This window comes from Carassius carassius, chromosome 1, assembly GCF_963082965.1.
Source record: "Carassius carassius chromosome 1, fCarCar2.1, whole genome shotgun sequence".
Taxonomy (NCBI): Eukaryota; Metazoa; Chordata; class Actinopteri; order Cypriniformes; family Cyprinidae; genus Carassius; species Carassius carassius.
Window position 1 is genome coordinate 19,681,930 of NC_081755.1, and position 19,559 is coordinate 19,701,488.

At 42.2% G+C, this 19,559-nt stretch overlaps 2 protein-coding genes across 5 annotated transcripts in view; both read left to right on the forward strand.

The window, feature by feature from the left end:
- LOC132141049 (NACHT, LRR and PYD domains-containing protein 12-like) overlaps positions 1 to 19,559 on the forward strand; it is a 59,704-nt gene that overhangs the window by 15,846 nt on the left and 24,299 nt on the right. Inside the window, exons 7-9 of one of the 3 annotated variants that reach the window (XM_059550209.1) lie at positions 17,959 to 18,132; positions 18,272 to 18,445; positions 18,585 to 18,755. The exons of 1 other annotated variant lie outside the window; for it this stretch is intronic. In XM_059550209.1, coding sequence (XP_059406192.1) covers positions 17,959 to 18,132; positions 18,272 to 18,445; positions 18,585 to 18,755 — 519 coding nt within the window. The remainder of the gene's footprint in view (positions 1 to 17,958; positions 18,133 to 18,271; positions 18,446 to 18,584; positions 18,756 to 19,559) is intronic. One more of the 3 variants, XM_059550218.1, reaches the window with a different exon arrangement.
- LOC132141086 (NACHT, LRR and PYD domains-containing protein 3-like) overlaps positions 1 to 19,559 on the forward strand; it is a 174,726-nt gene that overhangs the window by 15,782 nt on the left and 139,385 nt on the right. The gene's annotated exons all lie outside the window — the stretch shown is intronic.

Genomic DNA, 19,559 nt, shown 5'->3' on the forward strand with positions numbered 1-19,559 from the left:
GGAGCAGGCCCAGTTGCAGAGCCGGAGATGCTGAGGCCATGAGGCCCAGCATCTTCTGACAGTGTTTGAGCGACACGGTCGTGCCGCAGCAGAAAGAACTCGCTGCGCGCTGAATGCCCATCACCTGCTGTGGTGACATCCGCGCCGTCATGGAACACGAGTTCAGAACTATACCCAGAAACAGAATCGTCTGACTGGGGTTCAGCAAACTCTTCGCCCAATTGACACTGAGGCCGAGCTTCTCGAGGTGATCGAGTAAAACGGCCCTGTGGTCCACGAGCTCCGCTCGTGATCGGGCCAGAACCAGCCAGTCGTCCAAATATTCCAGCACTCGCATGCCTCTGAGTCTGAGAGGAGCGAGCGCTGCATCCATGCACCTCGTAAACGTACGAGGAGCCATGGAGGACTGTAAACTGGTATGCCTGGCCCTCGAAGGCGAATCTCAAATATCGACGCTATCTGTATTAGAAAATACGCGTCCCTCAGATCTATTGACATGAACCAGTTCCCTCTGCGAATCTGCGCGAGGAGTTTCCTGGTCGTAAGCATTTTGAAACTGTGTTTCATCAATGCCTTGTTCAGCTGTCTTAGATCCAGTATGGGCCTGAGACCCCCGTCTCTCTTGGGCACCAGAAAGTATCTGCTGTACAGCCCCCCCTCGCTTTGAGCTTGAGACACAGGCTCTACAGCCCCTTTGTTCAACAGTTTTGATATTTCGGCCCGAAGTATGTGCTACTTCTGTTTTGACCATAGTTTCGACGCGCGCTGAAAAGCGCGGAGGGCGTCGAAAAAAACTGTTGCGAGTAGCCTCTCTTTATAATGTCTAGCACCCAATCCGAAACCCCTGTAAGCGCTGACCATGCATCTGCATGAATGGCTAAGGGCTGGATGCGAAGCGCGCTCTGTTGACTGGGCAACGGCGGCGCTCGGGTGTGCTGCGCATTTGAAGCGGGGAGCGCGCTGATAACAGCGGGCAGATCGCTCCTCCTTGACCCCGTCCCGGCGCTTAACCGACTGGGGGAAGGCTGAGCAGGTCCCGTGGGACTCGATATGTCTGCGAGTAACTGTGGGCTGCATATGAGCACATTTACCACTTTCAACTCGCTGTCTGCCTGTGCAGAGCGTACGTGCACGGGCCTTGTTTCTACAGAAGCCACGCGTCGTATGTGACATAGTGTATGTGGGCACGTTTACTATGCGGCGCGCTTGACCGATCTCTGTCGATCTTATGTGCGCGAGCCCTGTGTGCAGGGCTGTGCTTACATGTGGAGATGGGCACTGAGGAGTGGGCATCATCACTACATTTATAGCACCATCGACCGTGGCCGGACGAACATGCACGGGTTTCGTTTTTACAGAAACCACATGACGCGTGTGACATAGTGATTGTGGGCACTGAGCAGTGGGTATCATCACTACATTTATAGCACCATCGGCCGTGGCCGGGACACCAGAAATTACACCTTTTTCGGGAAATATCTGGGTAGCCGTGATAATGGTTTTTGTGTGCAGGCAAGCGGGCAATCATACAGGCTTGCGCATTGCAAAAGATGCTGAAACAGTCACAATCTCTGGAACTGAAACAGCGGCGCGCTTAGGTGAGAGCCCGGCCACAGCGGAACTCGTACACCGGCGCTTCGAAGAAGCAGCCATCATGTGTAGTGCAGACGCAGCGTCATGCAGCATGCATAGATGGCTTTCCTAGGATGGCTTCGGGGCTCCCGGCCTCACTGTAATCCTCTGCTGCGGTCCCCGCGGCGCGGGGCGACGGCCGGTAGAGCGAGAACGGGGGTCTCGAGCTGCGTTGCTGAAGCTGTTGTGATAACAGCTTTTGTGTGCAGGCAAGCGGGCAACTGTGCAGGCTTGCGCGTTGCAGAAAACGCTGAGACAGTCACAATTCCTGGAACTGAAACAGCGGCGCGCTTGGGTGAGAGCTCGGACACAGCGGAACTCGTACACCTGCGCTTCGATGAAGCAGCCATCACGAGTAGTGCAGCCGCAGCGTCACACAGCTGGCTTTAGATGGCAACACCGCTTTTGCCGCCGTCCAGCAGAGGGCGGAAAAAGGTGCGTCGCTATCGCCTGTTCCACCGGCGGAAGTGACTGGTAGTTCCTGTTTTTAGCATCATCAGTGTGGAGAATGCTAGTGAGACAGACGAACGAGTTTGCGCTGAATATGGAGCGTTCCAAGCCTTCGCCACCTCTTCGTGAAGCTCAGGAAGAAATGAGGCGGGCTTTGAGAAGTACGCTCATCCGAAAGGGAAATACCATCCAGCCGGGAACGAGAGGGGGGGGGGGGCGCTGGTGCAGACCACTCGCGGCCGAGACTCGTCGCGGCCAACGCGAGCATTCACCCCGGCTCCTTCTCGATGTCAGCTCGTCTGCTGGGCTTCTGAGCAGAAGGCGTGAGATCCTCGGAGCTCGCCCAGCCCTCACTGCCCGAAGCTAGCAGAGAGCGCCTGTCCTCTTCCCCCGACGCGGCCCTGAGATCGATTTCCTCGGACGACGCGCCGGCAAACAGCGGGTGCTGCCCACCGGGAAGCGATGCAGGGGGGGCCGGTGAAGCAGGGCGAACCGGCGAGCTCGATTGAGCTGAAGACGGTTCCGGAATCCGCTGGAAGCGATGCTTTTATGGCGCCTCAGCGCAGCGGAGACTGCAGGCTCAGAGAAAAAGGCCAGGCGAGTCCTCAGAGTCACCATGGCATAAGCTTGCAGTGGGGGCATCCGCCGTCAGCGAGCGCGAGCGCTGCATGATCTTCACCCAGGCAGGAGACACAGATGACGTACCGGTCTCCCTCACTGAGTGGGGCTCTGACGAGCCGCAGGAAGGCATTTAAAAAAGACGCGAGCTCTTTTACGAGTGTGTGTCGCAGGGCGAACACACACACACATAAAGAACAGCTGGATATAACAGAATTGAAAGGATATAGGCGCCGGACAGTGCAGCAGGAACGGCAGTGGAAGGCGGCGATGCCAGCAGCTTCAGAATGGCTCGTCCTGCTGATATGCTTTCTCAGACGGCGCTTGCTTCCTCCGTGATCCAGCGATGCGTGAGCTTTGCTGAAGAGATGAAAAATCAGGTGAGTCAGCCTTTTCGAGCTCCTTTTATAGGTTGGGCCACACCCGTTTCGGCGGGAAGTGGCAAGAAGGGCGGGAAGCGCCCTTATTGGTCTGATGTTGCATCAGCCTGCGCTCGATAGGCTGTGCAGTTGCCGCAGAACAAGCCAATGAGCGAACGAGCCGTCTCGCCTATGGCTGTGTACTGCTGCAAATGCGCTTTACAAAAATACAAAATTAAGGATAATTTTTTGCTTCAGTATTTCGTGAAAAGAGACTTTTCCCGTAGCGTCTTAGCTAAGACGCAGTACGAGAGAGCTCTCGTAAGAGAACTCCACACTTAAGTGTAAAGTTGATCGGATGAACGGTTACAGATACATAATGTAACAGTTACATACGTTATAGAGATTCCTTCCTTTATAGCTTAATTTTATAGCTATGCAGCCAGCTAACTTAGTTTTGCAAAGTTATCTAGTTACTCTTACGTAATTGAAGTTAATGTTACGGTTGTTGTGTTACGACATGATTTCCATTGTTTTTTTTTCAAGCGGGAAAGCTGAAAAATCGTACTCCATTTGTTTTACGTTTTCTACGCCGATCGTGAGAATGATTATGACAGTTTACAATGCAACATGCGTTCACCATTCTGTCGTTTTTCTAAACTGAATTAGCCTACTTCTAAAATATACCAATACGCTTCTCCCGTAACCTCCGTGTCCTAAAATCCCACAATGCCTTGCGTTACTGTGATCCGCTCACGTCACGATCCTGCACTCTATAAAGAAAAACTAAATTTAAATGAAGAAAAAACGAAATAAAGACAAAATGAAATTAAGTTAAATTAAAAACAAGATTAATTTAGATTGATAATAACGAGTAAAAATGCTAATACATTTTGTTTCTATTATTCTATTTTCCACAATTTCAAAGCAACAAAACACAAGCTCAGGCATGCTCTTCGGTCCATACAAACTCCACTGTTCTGCGCTCTAGCCAGAGAACACTCCCGTTGCTGGAACACGCGTCGGTTCTATTTCTAGCATGCACGCATTTTCCGCGTGGCTCGAGCGCGCCTGAGACGCGTGTTTCAGTGTGCAAACTCCAACCTGTTAAATATGGGAGCCGAAATAAAAACGGACACGCCACACAGCTGAGACACTCACGCAGCCAGTGTGTCACTGGCCTTATTCAAGGGGGAATGAGAACAGTTTCGCGGGGGATCCCAGGTGTGCAAAAAAACAAAAACAAAAAAATGAATATTCGAATGTCAAATTTTCAAATTGAATACCAACCCACCAAACGAATATTCGAATATTCGGGTCCGTTCCATATTTATTTATTTTTAAATCTAACGAAAAAAAAAAGCCTTATGAAAGTAGCTTGTGCCATAGCCTGCCTTCAGTCAAGAATGACGATAAACGCGTTGCTCTCATTGAACATATTTTGTTTCATGTGCTCATTTTTTCACAAATGTCAAAATTTTCCTTTCCTGGGATTTGCACACAATTGTCTCAATAACAACCATCAACATAACAGAGAAGAACATGGTAATTGCAAGCCTTGCACATCAGCCAATAGTTCTAATGACAAATAAAAGCGACAGGCCTCAGTTATTAGAAATGTTACTATTTACATACAATTAAAGTAGCCTGTGATCCCACAAATAAAGTAAAACAGAGAAAATCTCAGACTAAAATACCTATGTTTGCTTAATGGGAGAAGTTACATTTCCCCTCCAACACCATCTTTTTGACATCCGGCTTGACAGCTCTCAGGCTTATGCGCAAGCAGTCCTCCAAAGACTGGTTTGACAGTCGGTTCCTCTCATACGTTTTTATAGAGTTCATTTTTGTGAACGCTGCTTCACAGGTGTATGTTGATCCGAACATGGTGAGCACATACATGGCCAATGTCTTCAGTGTTTTATACTCTTGGGGACAAGCCACCCAAAAGGCGCTCAAGCTTTCAGAACCATGGTGAGCTGCCTTCATGTCACCAGCGGCCTGGATGTCAATCAGTTCACTTTGAATAGCCACCTCATCCAGGGGCATCACCTCACATTAGCGGAGAATTCTCCACCTGGGCTGATAGTGAACGGGTCACACACAAATCCAATGACATCCCTGGAAATGGCAAAGTCATCAAATCTGGCAGATAAATTTTCCCTCAGCTGTGTGATAAATGTCTTCATGTTCTCTGTGACCTTGCTGTGACCCACTGTCTTAAGTGTGATAAAGTGTAGCAGCCTCCCCGACAACAAATCTTCGTGGAAAAGATCAAGTTTGTGTCCAAAGGCATCAAGTTTTTCCACCATATTCACCACAGTTTTTTCTTTCCCCTGTAGTTGTAAATTTAGTGCGTTCAAATGAGAAAATATGTCTGTTAAAAATGCAACGTTGCACATGTATTCTGTGTCTTGAATGATGCGCAGGTGGTCAGCTGCCACTTTTGATTGACTTTGCATTAAAAAATCCACAACTTGATCCCGGAGTTCAACGAAACGCTCCAGTGCTTTGCCCTTACTGAGCCAGCGCACGTCGTTGTGGAGTAAGAGGTCATCATAAGAGCCTTCAGATTCATGCACAAATTTTCGGAATAAACAGTGCTGTGTGCTTGAATTCCCCCTGATGAAGTTTATTATTTTCATTGTTTTGTCCATAACCTCTTTAAGATCGCCACTTAATTTTGCGCACAGCACGCTTTGGTGAATGAGACAGTGAAGTGCGTTAATGCTGGGAGCGACAGCCTTAATTCTGCTCACTACTCCCGTTTCTGCCAATCATGGCAGGAGCACTATCTGTGACAACCAGGTTGACTTTTTCAAATGACAGTCCATGCTTTTGAAATAGTTCCTCCAGCTTACCAAAGATAATAGCGCCAGTGGTCAGGCCCTCCAGTGGAATCAAGGCCAGCAGCTCCTCTTTTAAATTTTTGCCATTAAAATATCTGACGAAAATGGACATTTGGGAAATGTCAATATTGCCGGTGGACTCCTCAATAGCCAGCGATAGGTATCTGGCTTCTTTGATCTCATCAATTACAAGTCGCTGGACATCCTCTGCCAAAACATGGACACGACGAACAGTAGTTTTAGCAGACAGAGGTATCTGCTTAACAGACACAATTATTCTGTCCGTAGATTTGTCAGTGGCAAGTTCCTCCAGAACACCCATCATGCACTCCTTAAAAGGTTCATAGTTCAGTGGTGCCTGGGGCAGAAGAGGGGAGGGGGGGCAAGTTCGGGAGTGAGTTCAGCTTCCTGACAGCCTGGTGGATGAAGCTGTCCTTCAGTCTGCTGGTCCTGGCCTGGAGACTCTGCAGTCTCCTCCCTGATGGTAGCAGGCTGAAGAAGCTGTGTGATGGGTGAGTGGGATCACCTGTGATGCAGAGGGCTTTGCGGGTGAGACGTGTTCCATAAATGTCCTGGAGGGAGGGGAGAGAGACACCAATTATCTTCTCAGCTGCTCTCACTATGCGTTGCAGAGTCTTTCAGCAGGACGCATTGCAGGCGCCATACCACACAGTGATGCAGCTCGTCAGGATGCTCTCGATGGTGCCTCTGTAGAAGGTGTACATGATGGGGGCTGAGGCTCTGGCTCTCATCAGTTTGCGGAGAAAGAAGAGACGCTGTTGTGATTTCTTGGCCTGTGCTGCGGTGTTTTCAGTCCAGGAGAGGTCCTCTGTGATGTGCACACCCAGGAACTTGGTGCTACTCACTCTCTCCACAGTCACACCGTTGATGGTAAGAGGAACGTGCTGAGTTTGTGCTCTCCTGAAGACTACAACAATCTCCTTTGTCTTTTCCATGTTCAGAGAGAGATTGTTGTCACTGCACCATCTGGCCAGGCCACTCACCTCGCTCCTGTAGTTTGTCTCATCTTTGTTGCTAATGAGACCCACCACAGTCGTGTCATCTGCAAACTTAATAAAGAGGTTGGAGTTGTATGATGGTGTGCAGTCATGGGTCAGCAGAGTGAAGAGGAGGGGGCTAAGCACACATCCTTGGGGGGCCCAGTGTTCAGTGTGATGGTGCCCGATGTGTTGCTGCCGACCAGTAATGCCTGAGGTCTTCCAGTCAGAAAGTCCAACAGCCAGTTGCACAGCGAAGTGTTGAGCCCCAGCTGAATCAGTTTGTAAATGAGCTGTTGAGAGATGATTGTCTTGAATGCTGAACTGAAGTCTATGAACAGCATTTTGACATATGAGTCCTTTTTGTCCAGATGTGTGAGTGCTGAGTGGAAGGTAGTGGCGATGGCATCATCGGTTGACCGATATGCAAACTGGAAGGGGTCCAGGGAGGGGGGGAGGGCAGACTTGATGTGGTGCATGACTAGCCGTTCAAAGCACTTCATGAGGATGGGGGTAAGTGCAACAGGACGGTAGTCATTGAAGCAGGAAGGAGATGGCTTCTTCGGAACTGAAATGATGGTGGTAGTTTTGAAACATGTGGAAACAACAGCCTGAAGAGCCAGTCCAAAATGTTATTACCTCGTGTTGGAAAGTTGATGTGCTGGTGTATTTTTGGAAACGCACGCTTTAGGTCAGCATGGTTGAAATCCCCAGCTATGATGAGAAAAGCATCGGGGTGTGCTGTCTGCTGCTCACTGATGTGCTGGTACAGTTCATTTAGTGCGTCGTTCCTGTTGGGGAATGTACACCGAAATGAGCAGTATAGCAGTATATTCCCTCGGCAGATAGAACGGCCAGCACTTAATAATCATAAACTACACCAGGGGTGAGCAGTGTTTGCAGATCACAACAGTATCGCGGCACCACGCGTCATTGATCTAAACACAAAGCCGGCCGCTGCGGGAGAAAAAAAAAAGGAGAGCTCTGTCCGCTCGATAGCACGTCAGCTGTTTGAGCTGAATAGGGCAGTCTGGAACGCTGTTGCTGAGCCATGTTTCCGTGAACACAAAAACACAACAGTCACTTACAGTCCTCTGAGTTGAGCGTAGTAATCAAATGTAGTCCAGTTTATTGTCCAACGAGCGGTTAGCCGTTAGCCTAGCCTGGATATCTCCGCGCTTACCCCTCTTCTGCTTCCTCTCACGCCGCTTGTGGCGCCTCTGCTGTGGGCGAGATGCAGTAGTGGGGGTCGGTGATGGTGAAGGCCTCCGTAGCAGACCGAGATCCCGCAACTGTTCCACGTGCGCGGAGTTTAACTGTAAAAATGCGGTTCTGCCGACATCAAGCAGAAACTCGCAACTGTATTTGCGCTTACAGACAGGTAGACGCCACGACAACGTACAAAAACACTGCGACTCACAAGACAAGAAACACGAAAACACCGTTTTGTCGGGACAGAGAGAAGCTGCTGCATGTGGACGCGCCGCCATCTTGGTTGAACCCATCATAGTTGATGACCCCTGCACTACAGTGTCAAATCATCTGAACGCAGTGTCAGTTTTTCTTCATAAATAGAACAAGGCATCAGTTCACTGATGGGGATCGTGTCCAGTGTAGACAACATCACTGGGCTCTATTTTCTTTTGTCGAATCATTCCACTCGTGTCCGGTGTAGACCTGGCATGCGTTTTTTAATGGGTTACGTTATAGCCCTGCTTGTTTTTAATGTTTTTATTAAATATCTGTTTTGACTGTATGGTCATACCATCTTATTATTTACTGCCATGCGACCTACAAAAGTAAAGTTTGGCAATCAGAGCAACGACTAACACTGCTTCAGGCTTTTATTGGCGGATATGCTCTGCTTTGCTGCCGCGGTCGTCTTGATTTCATCGGGTGAAACATCTCTCACTCGGCATCAGAGTCTGTGAGCAGAGCGGAGCAGCTACAACTTCTCCTCCGCACTCAGAGAATCGATCAGCTCCGCGCTCAGTGATACCAGAAACACCGCTCCACCTTCACTCCATGTCAAAATAATTCATTATTTTTGAAATGTTATGTTCACAATGTAGCCTATAAATATATAAAAAATAATAATAAAAAAATAACAGGAGCGTTTCAACGTGGCTTAGGCTATTGTGTGTAAACTTTTTTTCCCTACCACATGCCAACCTACAGTAGGTGGCCATCCAAAATGCTGGTTCTACTGCCACACGTACGGCTGACATGGCGTCTGTAAAGTGCATTTGCAGCTTTTGACCGCTGAGTGGCGCTTTAACCACAAGTTATCAAACAAGCGCATCAAAGCACATTTTCGTAAATAGCCGTCAGTTTTGCCTCACTGATGTGTTACATTTGACGCCTTCAGTCATGGAAAATGAAAGAAAAACACTATAGTTAAAATATTTCATATATTCAATATCATAAACACAGGACAAGATGGTAACCTGTCCGTTGTGCCAATAGATGGTATGCACATGAGATTGCCTTGATGTTGAGAGTGGGAGCTATACTTCAGTATTAGGAAAGATGCAAATTTCGGGACACATCGTCAGTAGTGTACCTTTAAATCAGGTGGTGTTTCAGCCTTTCAACACTAGACACCCTCATCAAAGGTGGCCAGCTACAGGGTGATCAATGAGCTTGTGTCCCATGCCCAATTATGAAAGTTTCCTAGTTGTTTACTCAACCCATGGGACTATTCAAGGCTGGAAACGTCCTCTTCTCTGAGTCAAACTGACTTTTTACCCTGTTCGCGCTTCTCATGGATGATTGTGCTCTGGATTCTCAAGTGGGTTAGGTGATTTATTAGGTCATATAGATACTCTTTGAGTCCAACAAGGGTCCTTTCTTTTAATCCATATCCACTGGCTGCTTCTTTTGGCCGCTTCGGAGATCGATCTAATTGTATGTCGCAGTGCCTGTCCATGGATACCAAGGTCTTTCAAGCGGTTTGATGGAAGATGAAGCCACAAAACCTCTGCATCCCACTTCAACCGGATAGACTTTTGCTATCCATCCTTGTTGTTGAGCATCTGCTGCCAGTTCTATGTAGCACAGCTTCTTGCGTTCATATGCCTCACTCGTTGAGCTCTCCCATGGGACTGTAAGCTCAGTGATATAAACAGATTTCGATGAAGGGGACAAAAGAACCATATCTGGCCTAAGTGTAGTAGCTGCAATCTCAGGTAGAAAAATCAATTGCTTGCCTACATCGACCAGCATCTTCCAATCCCGAGCTATAGAAAGCTGTCCAGTTTTTGATTTAATAGGGGAATGATTGGACTTTTTCTGTCCCTCTCGGATGAAGGTTGGGAACCGTTACGCAATTGGTTGCTCTCAGGGGCAAGGAGTTGATGGTGTTCCGCTGGCTCTCATAGATTCTGCCAAACTCTTAAGAACCTGGTTATGTCTCCAGGTATAACGACCTTGTGTGAGGCTGGTTTTACAACCGACCAAGATGTGCTTAAGAGTCGCGTGAGTTGGACAGAGGGCACAGGTTGGGTCCACACCATACCACTGGTTGAGGTTTTTTGGAGATGGGAGCACATCATACGTGGCTCTGATGATGAAGCTGATGTTACTTGCCTCCATTTCCCAGAGCTCCCTCCAGCTAAGCTTTCTCCTCTCCAGGCCTTGCCACCTCGACCATTGTCCCTGCTTGGCAAGAGAGACAGCTTTTGCACTTCTTTCCGCCTCCTCCTGATGACGTGCCTCCTCGACCACCATTTTCCTCCTCTCTGATGTTGAGGCCTTAGTCCAAGTTGGCTTATTTGACCGAGGCCTCCTCTTCCCAACTGGACGTGCCCCACTATGTCCCTGTGTTTCAGAGCTGACGTAGCTTGTTGCACCGCATCAGATGATGTCCATTTCCGTCCAGTTAACAGGGGTGGAATGGCATTGCTGATGGTCTGGTCTCTGGAATCCTTTAAAGTCATCTGGAGTCTTACCTTAGAGCACACGTTCTTAGTTCGCTCCCCTCCCACTACCCATCTTGAGGCCCTCATGAGAACCTCTATGGCCATAGTAAAGGCCAGGGGTGAGATTGTACATCCTGCCATGATGCCTACTTCAACGCACTGCCATATATTTAATATTTAATATTCACAGATGAAAGTTTGGTACTTATGAAGTTATGTGCATTTCTTAGAACGAATTCAAGCAGGATAAATGTCAAGCCTGTGCCTGAGCCTGTGCTTATATTTTCTCTAAGAAAATATCTAGTGATCTCTAGATTTTACACATTTAAAAGGTGTGCAGTATTATTTATATTACATGAATTATGTGTTATATTATTCAAAAGAAATGGTGGTTTACTTTGCATCGGAGCATTAAAAGTGGTAGCCTATTTTAGGGGGGGTAGGCTACATGGATTAATATGCAAAATGTCCATTTTTTCATATATTATGCCTATATTTTAACTTATATTTTAAAATTCCTTTAATAAAACAACATGCATTTTTGTTATTCGTTACCTGTCCTTTATTTTGACAGATAACTTCTTGGGAAAAAGACATTTGTCTGTACACTGATTAAGAAATTATTTCATGTTTAGTAAAATGTGAAGCATTGTATAATTTTGTTCCCATTATTTATACCTAATTAGCCTAAAACTAGAAACGAAAAAATTTAATTAACTCAAGTTCTCTCATTATAATCAACAAAATACACACAATGGGAAAAAAGAGCTTAATTAATTGATAACTTAAGTGAGTTTAAAGGGAGCCTTCTTTACTTGCTTATAGGGCTGGGCGTTAGCATATGGCCTAAAAAAAAATCCCAGATTCTTTGACAAAATCCAATTTATGATTTATATCGAGTTTAAAATCAATATTCAAATGACAAAGAAATTTTTAAAAGCAAGTTTTAATATATTTCTTTATCATTCATTTACCAGTCAAATTTATAACTGAGACAAGACGATTAAAAAAACAATAATGTTATTACCTTAATGCTGGAAAGACCTTTTGTTTTATTTTATTATAATTTTTTTTGTTAATACTAGCCCATCATGCATCTAACCATCCACTCAGCGTTAAAGAGCTGTTCAGATTAAAACTGTCAGCTCCGCAGTGAGTCAGTGTCATGGACATAGTACAGAGCAAGTGTAAATATATTTTCTCGTCCGTATTTCCATCTCGTTATGCTGCTGGTTTAGTTTTTTTTTTTTTTCTTATATAACTAATTTGTAAATAGAGCAGTCTCTGTCTGCGTGCCCCACTGTGCTTAAGTCTGTCTAAACTTGATGACAACACACTACAGTGTCAAATCATCTGAACGTAGTGTCAGTTTTTCTTCATAAATAGAACAAGGGATCTGTTCACTGATGGGGATCGTGTCCAGTGTAGACAGCATCACTGGGTTATTTTGTTGGATCGTTCCACTCGTGTCCGTTGAAGACCTGGCGTGCGTTTTTTAATTGGTTATGTTACAGCCCTGTTTGACATAATTGACATAAATATATACATAAATTTTTACAGAGAAAGTCAAATGTATTGACAAGTTTGTTTTAAATACCAAAGACAAACTTTACCATCCAGACGATGCTTTTAAATGACACAACACAGAATTATAACAAAATAAAAGGAAATTTAACACATTTGTGTCAAACGTTATTGTATGACTATTTATACAAGATATAGCTATGCTATTATTACTATTTTTCTTAAATATATAGTTTTGAACGTTCGCAATTTACTTATGACCATATATTCACCATAGACTGTATAACAACAGATATCCACGCAGCATTACACTGGGTTCTGGTGAGGCACATGAATGTCAAGTTTGTTTTAAATACCAAAGATAAACTTTACCATCCAGGCGATGCTTTTAAATGACACAACACAGATTTATAACAAAATAAAAGGAAATTTAACACATTTGTGTCAAACGTTATTGTATGACTATTTATACAAGATATAGCTATGCTATTATTACTATTATTCTTAAATATATAGTTTTGAACGTTCGCAATTAACTTATGACCATATATTCACCATAGACTGTATAACAACAGATATCCACGCAGCATTACACTGGGTTCTGGTGAGGCACATGAATGACTAATGTTACTTCAGAAAACTGAAAGTTTGTAAAGAGTTTGTAAAGTTAACTTCAGAACTTCATCTGAACTGTAGACTGTAAAAAATCATCTGAAACAAGCTTGTGTCAGCGATATCAAATATAACGTTATGCGCTCCAAAAAAAAACTGAAGGAGGTGCTCATCTATGGTGCTCATTAGATTCCCTTAGAACATGCAGAAAAGAGACAGTTCGAGTAGTAATCTTGTTTGTTCCCTAATTTTTCATCGATGTATATTCTGACGGATGTCTTTACGCTGTCAGGTTTAAAGCAGTTCCTTTGTATTTTTATAGTTCCCTTTCAGTCGGTCACTGTCGACGCCACGTCGGTGACCGATGCAAAATGGGATATCACTTCGATAGACCAATCTACTTCGAGTGTAAACTAAACGAGCCAATGCACATTGGCATGCAATTATTGCATCCAGCTGCCACTGATGACAGCGTGAATATAAGAAGACAGCAGGTGCAATGTATACCAGCTTTTCGCTTCCGAGCCGAGCATTAGTATCGAAATTAGATATTAAGACTTGATTATTTAAATTTAATATAAACCTCTGATTAGTTAAATAATGACAAATGAACGACTAGAACTAGAAAAATCTTACGTGGGGGCAGACCATTTTTTTAGAGTGTATAACCAGTACAGTCCTATCTAAACCTGCTCAGCAAGTTTGAAACCCTCACAAGACACTGTCTATATGAAAGAACAAGAGATTCACACCTTTATCTCGACCCTCACAAGCTATACAGAACTTCCCCCAAAAAACTCAACCCCCTCCAGCTGAACTGAATTCTGTTTATTTATTTTGCTCTGAGGAACGGTGTGTTGTCATGTTACTGGGCTGAAACATGCCTGCACTCAGGAGCCCTACTCTTTTTATTCATTATTTTCTCGCGACCCATATTAATATTAATAATAGTAATAATAAAAAATTATCAATTGATAATTAATCATTATTTTACGAAATTGTTATTTGTGAACGTAGCGTTTGCGGAAGGCTTTAAGACCAAGCGGAATCCTCCGTCAGCTGCTCCCGCCTCACAACACGCGGGACTCTGCTTACTGACCCAGCTTCACCGTCTGTGGTTTGACTTTACAAAATCAGATTGAGGTGAATACAATTTATTGATCATGGGACCAACATTTAACAAGGCAGGAAAACATTCAGTCTGCCTGAAGGAAGACGTATTTCATTGTAAGTTAATGTTGTTAAATAGAGAGAGAGAGAGAGAGAGAGAGAGAGAGAGAGAAACCTAGTCTAGGGCTATTCTTAAACTTGGAGCTCATTATATTGAAGTACAAATCCAAACACCAGAAACAACCTACACTCTATCTGTTCTTTCATTGAAAAGTTAGCATTTTTTTTATTCACAGGCTATATGGTTGAAATAATATTTTAGTTCACAACTTTAAGTTCCATTGTTTAAAAAAAAATGCTTTATTGGCTAATGTTTAATAGACCTTCAGTTGTTATGCTTTAAAATCCAATGCCATTTGTAATTTCACAGTATTTTCATCTCCTAAATCACTAACCTTTAAAGTCACAATTCTATGATGGTCAAATTCACCTACATAAATAGGTGAAGCTAAACAAATAATTGGATCGCCCCTTATTTTTTCACTTATTTTCTTAAAGAATAAACACATATTTTATACAAGCATAAACATGATAACATATTACTAATTCATAGAAATAAACCTTTTATTTATTTTTTGCATGTTAAATAGCCTAAATGAACTTGTGTTAACAATATAATTAGAACTAACAATATAGTTGATTTTTATTTTTTAATGAACAATTCCTGTATAAAATGGACAGGAACCTTTTATATCAAACATTTTTTAAATTGTCCACAGCTGAGCAATGTCGAGGCCGATCTGTGCCAAAGAGAATGCAAAATAATGTGAAAAAACCCTGGATAGCCTAGATTACGTCCAGACTCTGTTCCTAAGTATATAATAATTAGAATTACTGTTAAACTGTTAACCCACAGTAACAAATTTTAACGGATTAATCGGCTATATTTGGTTGCTGCATGTTTTTTTTTTCTTTTTTTAAACACGCTAGAAAATAAATTAAGTTTGTGAGAGGAAAAAAATAGTCATGTATAAGTTGCATTTTATTACATTTAGAAATAATAACAGCTGGCCTAATAATGTTATAATGTACCAACAGGATATTTTTAGTTCCCTTCACTTTACAACAAATCCTTTTAAATTTAACAAATTTATCAGAACAAAACAAGGATTAAAAATATATAATTCTAATGGATAAATATAATTGCAGTATATAATAATATAGGCTTAGCTATAAACAAAAATAATAATAATATTAATAATTTAAAGCGAAACATTTGGTAGGGTTGGGTTCTCTCATTCTCTCACTCGGGAGAAATCCAAACGTTTCCATATTCGTGAAATTTCAACTATTGTTCATGAGGTAAAGTAGACTTTGTGGTTCACTCGTGTTTCAGTATCGACGGAAAAAAATCATAATGAGCAATTGCCAAAGTGGACCGCTGCTCGCGCCGAATGGCTAGGCTGCTGTTTCCAATGAATATGTGCCCAAGGCACCAGCGCGATCAAACAGCTGAAACAGAAAATACTCAATTTTTGTTCACACATAAGGCATAATTCAAAGATGCAAAGTGTTAGCAGTTTGAAAAATCAAGAATAATAACAGAGTTAATAATAATTATTGCTAAATGCTGGATCGTTCTCATTTTGCTCTGCATATGGAACCTGAAGATTTTTTTTTAACGAAGAATGAACCAAAATGAAATGAAAACATTTGGCTTTTTATCCGTGTATATATATATATACAGTACAGACCAAAAGTTTGGACACACCTTCTCATTCAAAGAGTTTTCTTTATTTTCATGACTATGAAAATACTGAGAGTCATACTAAGAGTCATACTGAAGGCATCAAGGGCTATTTGACCAAGAAGGAGAGTGATGGGGTGCTGCGCCAGATGACCTGGCCTCCACAGTCACCGGACCTGAACCCAATCGAGATGGTTTAGGGGTGAGCTGGACCGCAGACAGAAGGCAAAAGGGCCAACAAGTACTAAGCATCTCTCGGGGAACTCCTTCAAGGCTGTTGGAAGACCATTTCAGGTGACTACCTCTTGAAGCTCATCAAGAGAATGCCAAGAGTGTGCAAAGCAGTAATCAAAGCAAAAGGTGGCTACTTTGAAGAACCTAGAATATGACATATTTTCAGTTGTTTCACACTTTTTTGTTATGTATATAATTCCACATGTGTTAATTCATAGTTTTGATGCCTTCAGTGTGAATCTACAATTTTCATAGTCATGAAAATAAAGAAAACTCTTTGAATGAGAAGGTGTGTCCAAACTTTTGGTCTGTACTGTATGTATATATATATATATATATATATATATATATATATATATATATATATATATATATAGGCCTTATATTTAATTACTGTTTAATAACAATAGCATGCATATGATCCTTTGTGTAAAGGTCTTGAAATTAACTCACTGTAATTTTTTTAATGTTTTTTAACGATGTTACAATGTTATATCATAATGTTATTGTTGTTTTACTTCCTCCTTTTATCTCATTTTACAATTATATTTATTTTGCAGTCCGTCCCTTTGCACCACCTGGCAGTAGTTTCGCAAATGATTTTAACACACGTCTGACTTGCAATTAATGGCGGCACACACGGCGGTAATACCCATTTTGGTCGTCAACCTACTGTATGTTAAATCATGCAACAACACGCTAGCGATGTGTTATGCTAGAAAGACATTAAAACATAGCAAAAGGCTATATCATTCTAGGAGCATGCTACCAACATATTAAATAATGCTAGCAACATTTGATATCACCAGAATCTTCAGAAAACCACACAGTTAACAGAAATCTCAAACCAGTTCATGTATTATCAAAGTAAACTTCTTTCAGTAAATTGTTCAGAGCAGAGTTAATTCCTTCATATCATAACATACACATCAGCATTCAACAATATATACATGATCCTTTGTGTAAAGGTCTTGAAATGAACTCACTGTAATTTTTTTTAATGTTTTTTAACGATGTTACAATGTTATATCATAATGTTATTGTTGTTTTACTTCCTCCTTTTATCTCATTTTACAATTATATTTAAATAAAGCTAGCAATATTTGATATCACCAGAATCTTCAGAAAACTACACAGTTAACAGAAATCTCAAGCCAGTTCATGTATTATCAAAGTAAACTACTTTCAGTGAATTGTTCAGAGCAGAGTTAATTCCTTCATATCATAACATACACATTAGCATTCAACAATATATATATATATATGACCCTTTGTGTAAAGGTCTTGAAATGAACTCACTGTAATTTTTTTTAATGTTTTTTAACGATGTTACAATGTTATATCATAATGTTATTGTTGTTTTACTTCCTCCTTTTATCTCATTTTACAATTATATTTATTTAGCAATCCGTCCCTTTGCGCCACCTGGCGGTAGTTTCGCAAATGATTTTAACACACGTCTGACTTGCAATTAATGGCGGCACACGCGGCGGTAATACCCATTTTGGTCGTCAACCTACTGTATGTTAAATCATGCAACAACACGCTAGCGATGTGTTATGCTAGAAAGACATTAAAACATAGCAAAAGGCTATATCATTCTAGGAGCATGCTATCAACATATTAAATAATGCTAGCCACATTTGATATCACCAGAATCTTCAGAAAACCACACAGTTAACAGAAATCTCAAGCCAGTTCATGTATTATCAAAGTAAACTTCTTTCAGTGAATTGTTCAGAGCAGAGTTAATTCCTTCATATCATAACATACACATCAGCATTCAGCAATATATATATATATATATATATATATATATATATATATATATATATATATATATAATATGCTGTCAATCAATAAAAATAAAACTAATTAAACACATTTACATTATTGTTGTTGTAGATTATCTGGCTGTTTGGTAAAAGAGGAAGGTTGTGCTGCTCTGACGTCAGCTTTGAGTTCAAACCTTTCACACCTGAGAGAGCTGGACCTGAGTAACAATCATCTGCAGGATTCAGGAGTGAAGCTGCTTGCTGCTGGACTGAAGAGTCCGAACTGTCAACTCAACATACTGAGGTTTGTGTTCCATTCCACTCCTATGCACACAAACTGACACACACACACACCAGATTCCTACTGCTGTTCCCAAATCCCAGAAATAAGATCTAAAGCATCTCTAAAATTAAGCACACTAACATTATTACTGTTGTTGTAGATTATCTGGCTGTTTGGTGAAAGAGGAAGGTTGTGCTGCTCTGACATCAGCTCTGAGTTTAAACCTTTCACACCTGAGAGAGCTGGACCTGAGTAACAATCATCTGCAGGATTCAGGAGTGAAGCTGCTTGCTGCTGGACTGAAGAGTCCGAACTGTCAACTCAACATACTGAGGTTTGTGTTCCATTCCACTCCTATGCACACAAACTGACACACACACACACCAGATTCCTACTGCTGTTCCCAAATCCCAGAAATAAGATCTAAAGCATCTCTAAAATTAAGCACACTAACATTATTACTGTTGTTGTAGATTATCTGGCTGTTTGGTGAAAGAGGAAGGTTGTGCTGCTCTGACATCAGCTCTGAGTTTAAACCTTTCACACCTGAGAGAGCTGGACCTGAGTAACAATCATCTTCAGGATTCAGGAGTGAAGCTGCTTGCTGCTGGACTGAACAGTCCAAATCAACTAAACATACTGAGGTTCGTGATTCAAATTGATTTATATTTTAATAATAGTGTGTGTGAGAGAGAGAGATTATACATTTAATTTTGTAATAAAATAATTAATTGCCTTTTTTAAATTACGATATTACAATTGTTAACATAATAAAAACAACAAAAATTGACAGTGATGTGAAAGCACATCTCGGGGGTATTCCGGAAATCGGGTTATGTGACATGCCCAGGAATGTATAAGGTAAATAAGAGGATAAACTAAGCTTTCAGTTCCAAAAACGGAGGAAACCTTCAGAGTAAGTATTGCATTAATAAATAATTTGACTTTAAAACACTTTTTTTTTCCACATCAATCTACACTCCATACACCATACTGACAATGCAAAAACAGAATTGTCACAACTTTGTTAATAAAATAAGAACATTTCAATAAGTACATTTGTATAAGTAATTACAACTTTTAGCATAATATTTAGCCTGAGCAACTTTACAGTCTTAAGTCTTTTTTGTTTGATGCAACAAGCTTTGCTCATCAGCTTTTATTATCTGCCATGCTCCTCCTCATCTCTTCATCTCTCAAGCTCTGTCAGGTTGGATGGGGGCAGATGCACATTTTCAGGTTTCTGAAGAAATATTTCATTGGGTTCAAGCTCAGGCTGTGCCTGGGCCACTCAATGAGATTCACAGAGTTGTCTATAAGCTACTCTTGCTGTGTGTTTAGGATCATTGTCATGTTGGAAGGTAAACCGTCTGCCCAGTCTGAGATTTTGAATGTTCTGGACTGGGTTTTTATTAAAACTATCTCTAACTTTGTTGTCCGTTGACAGT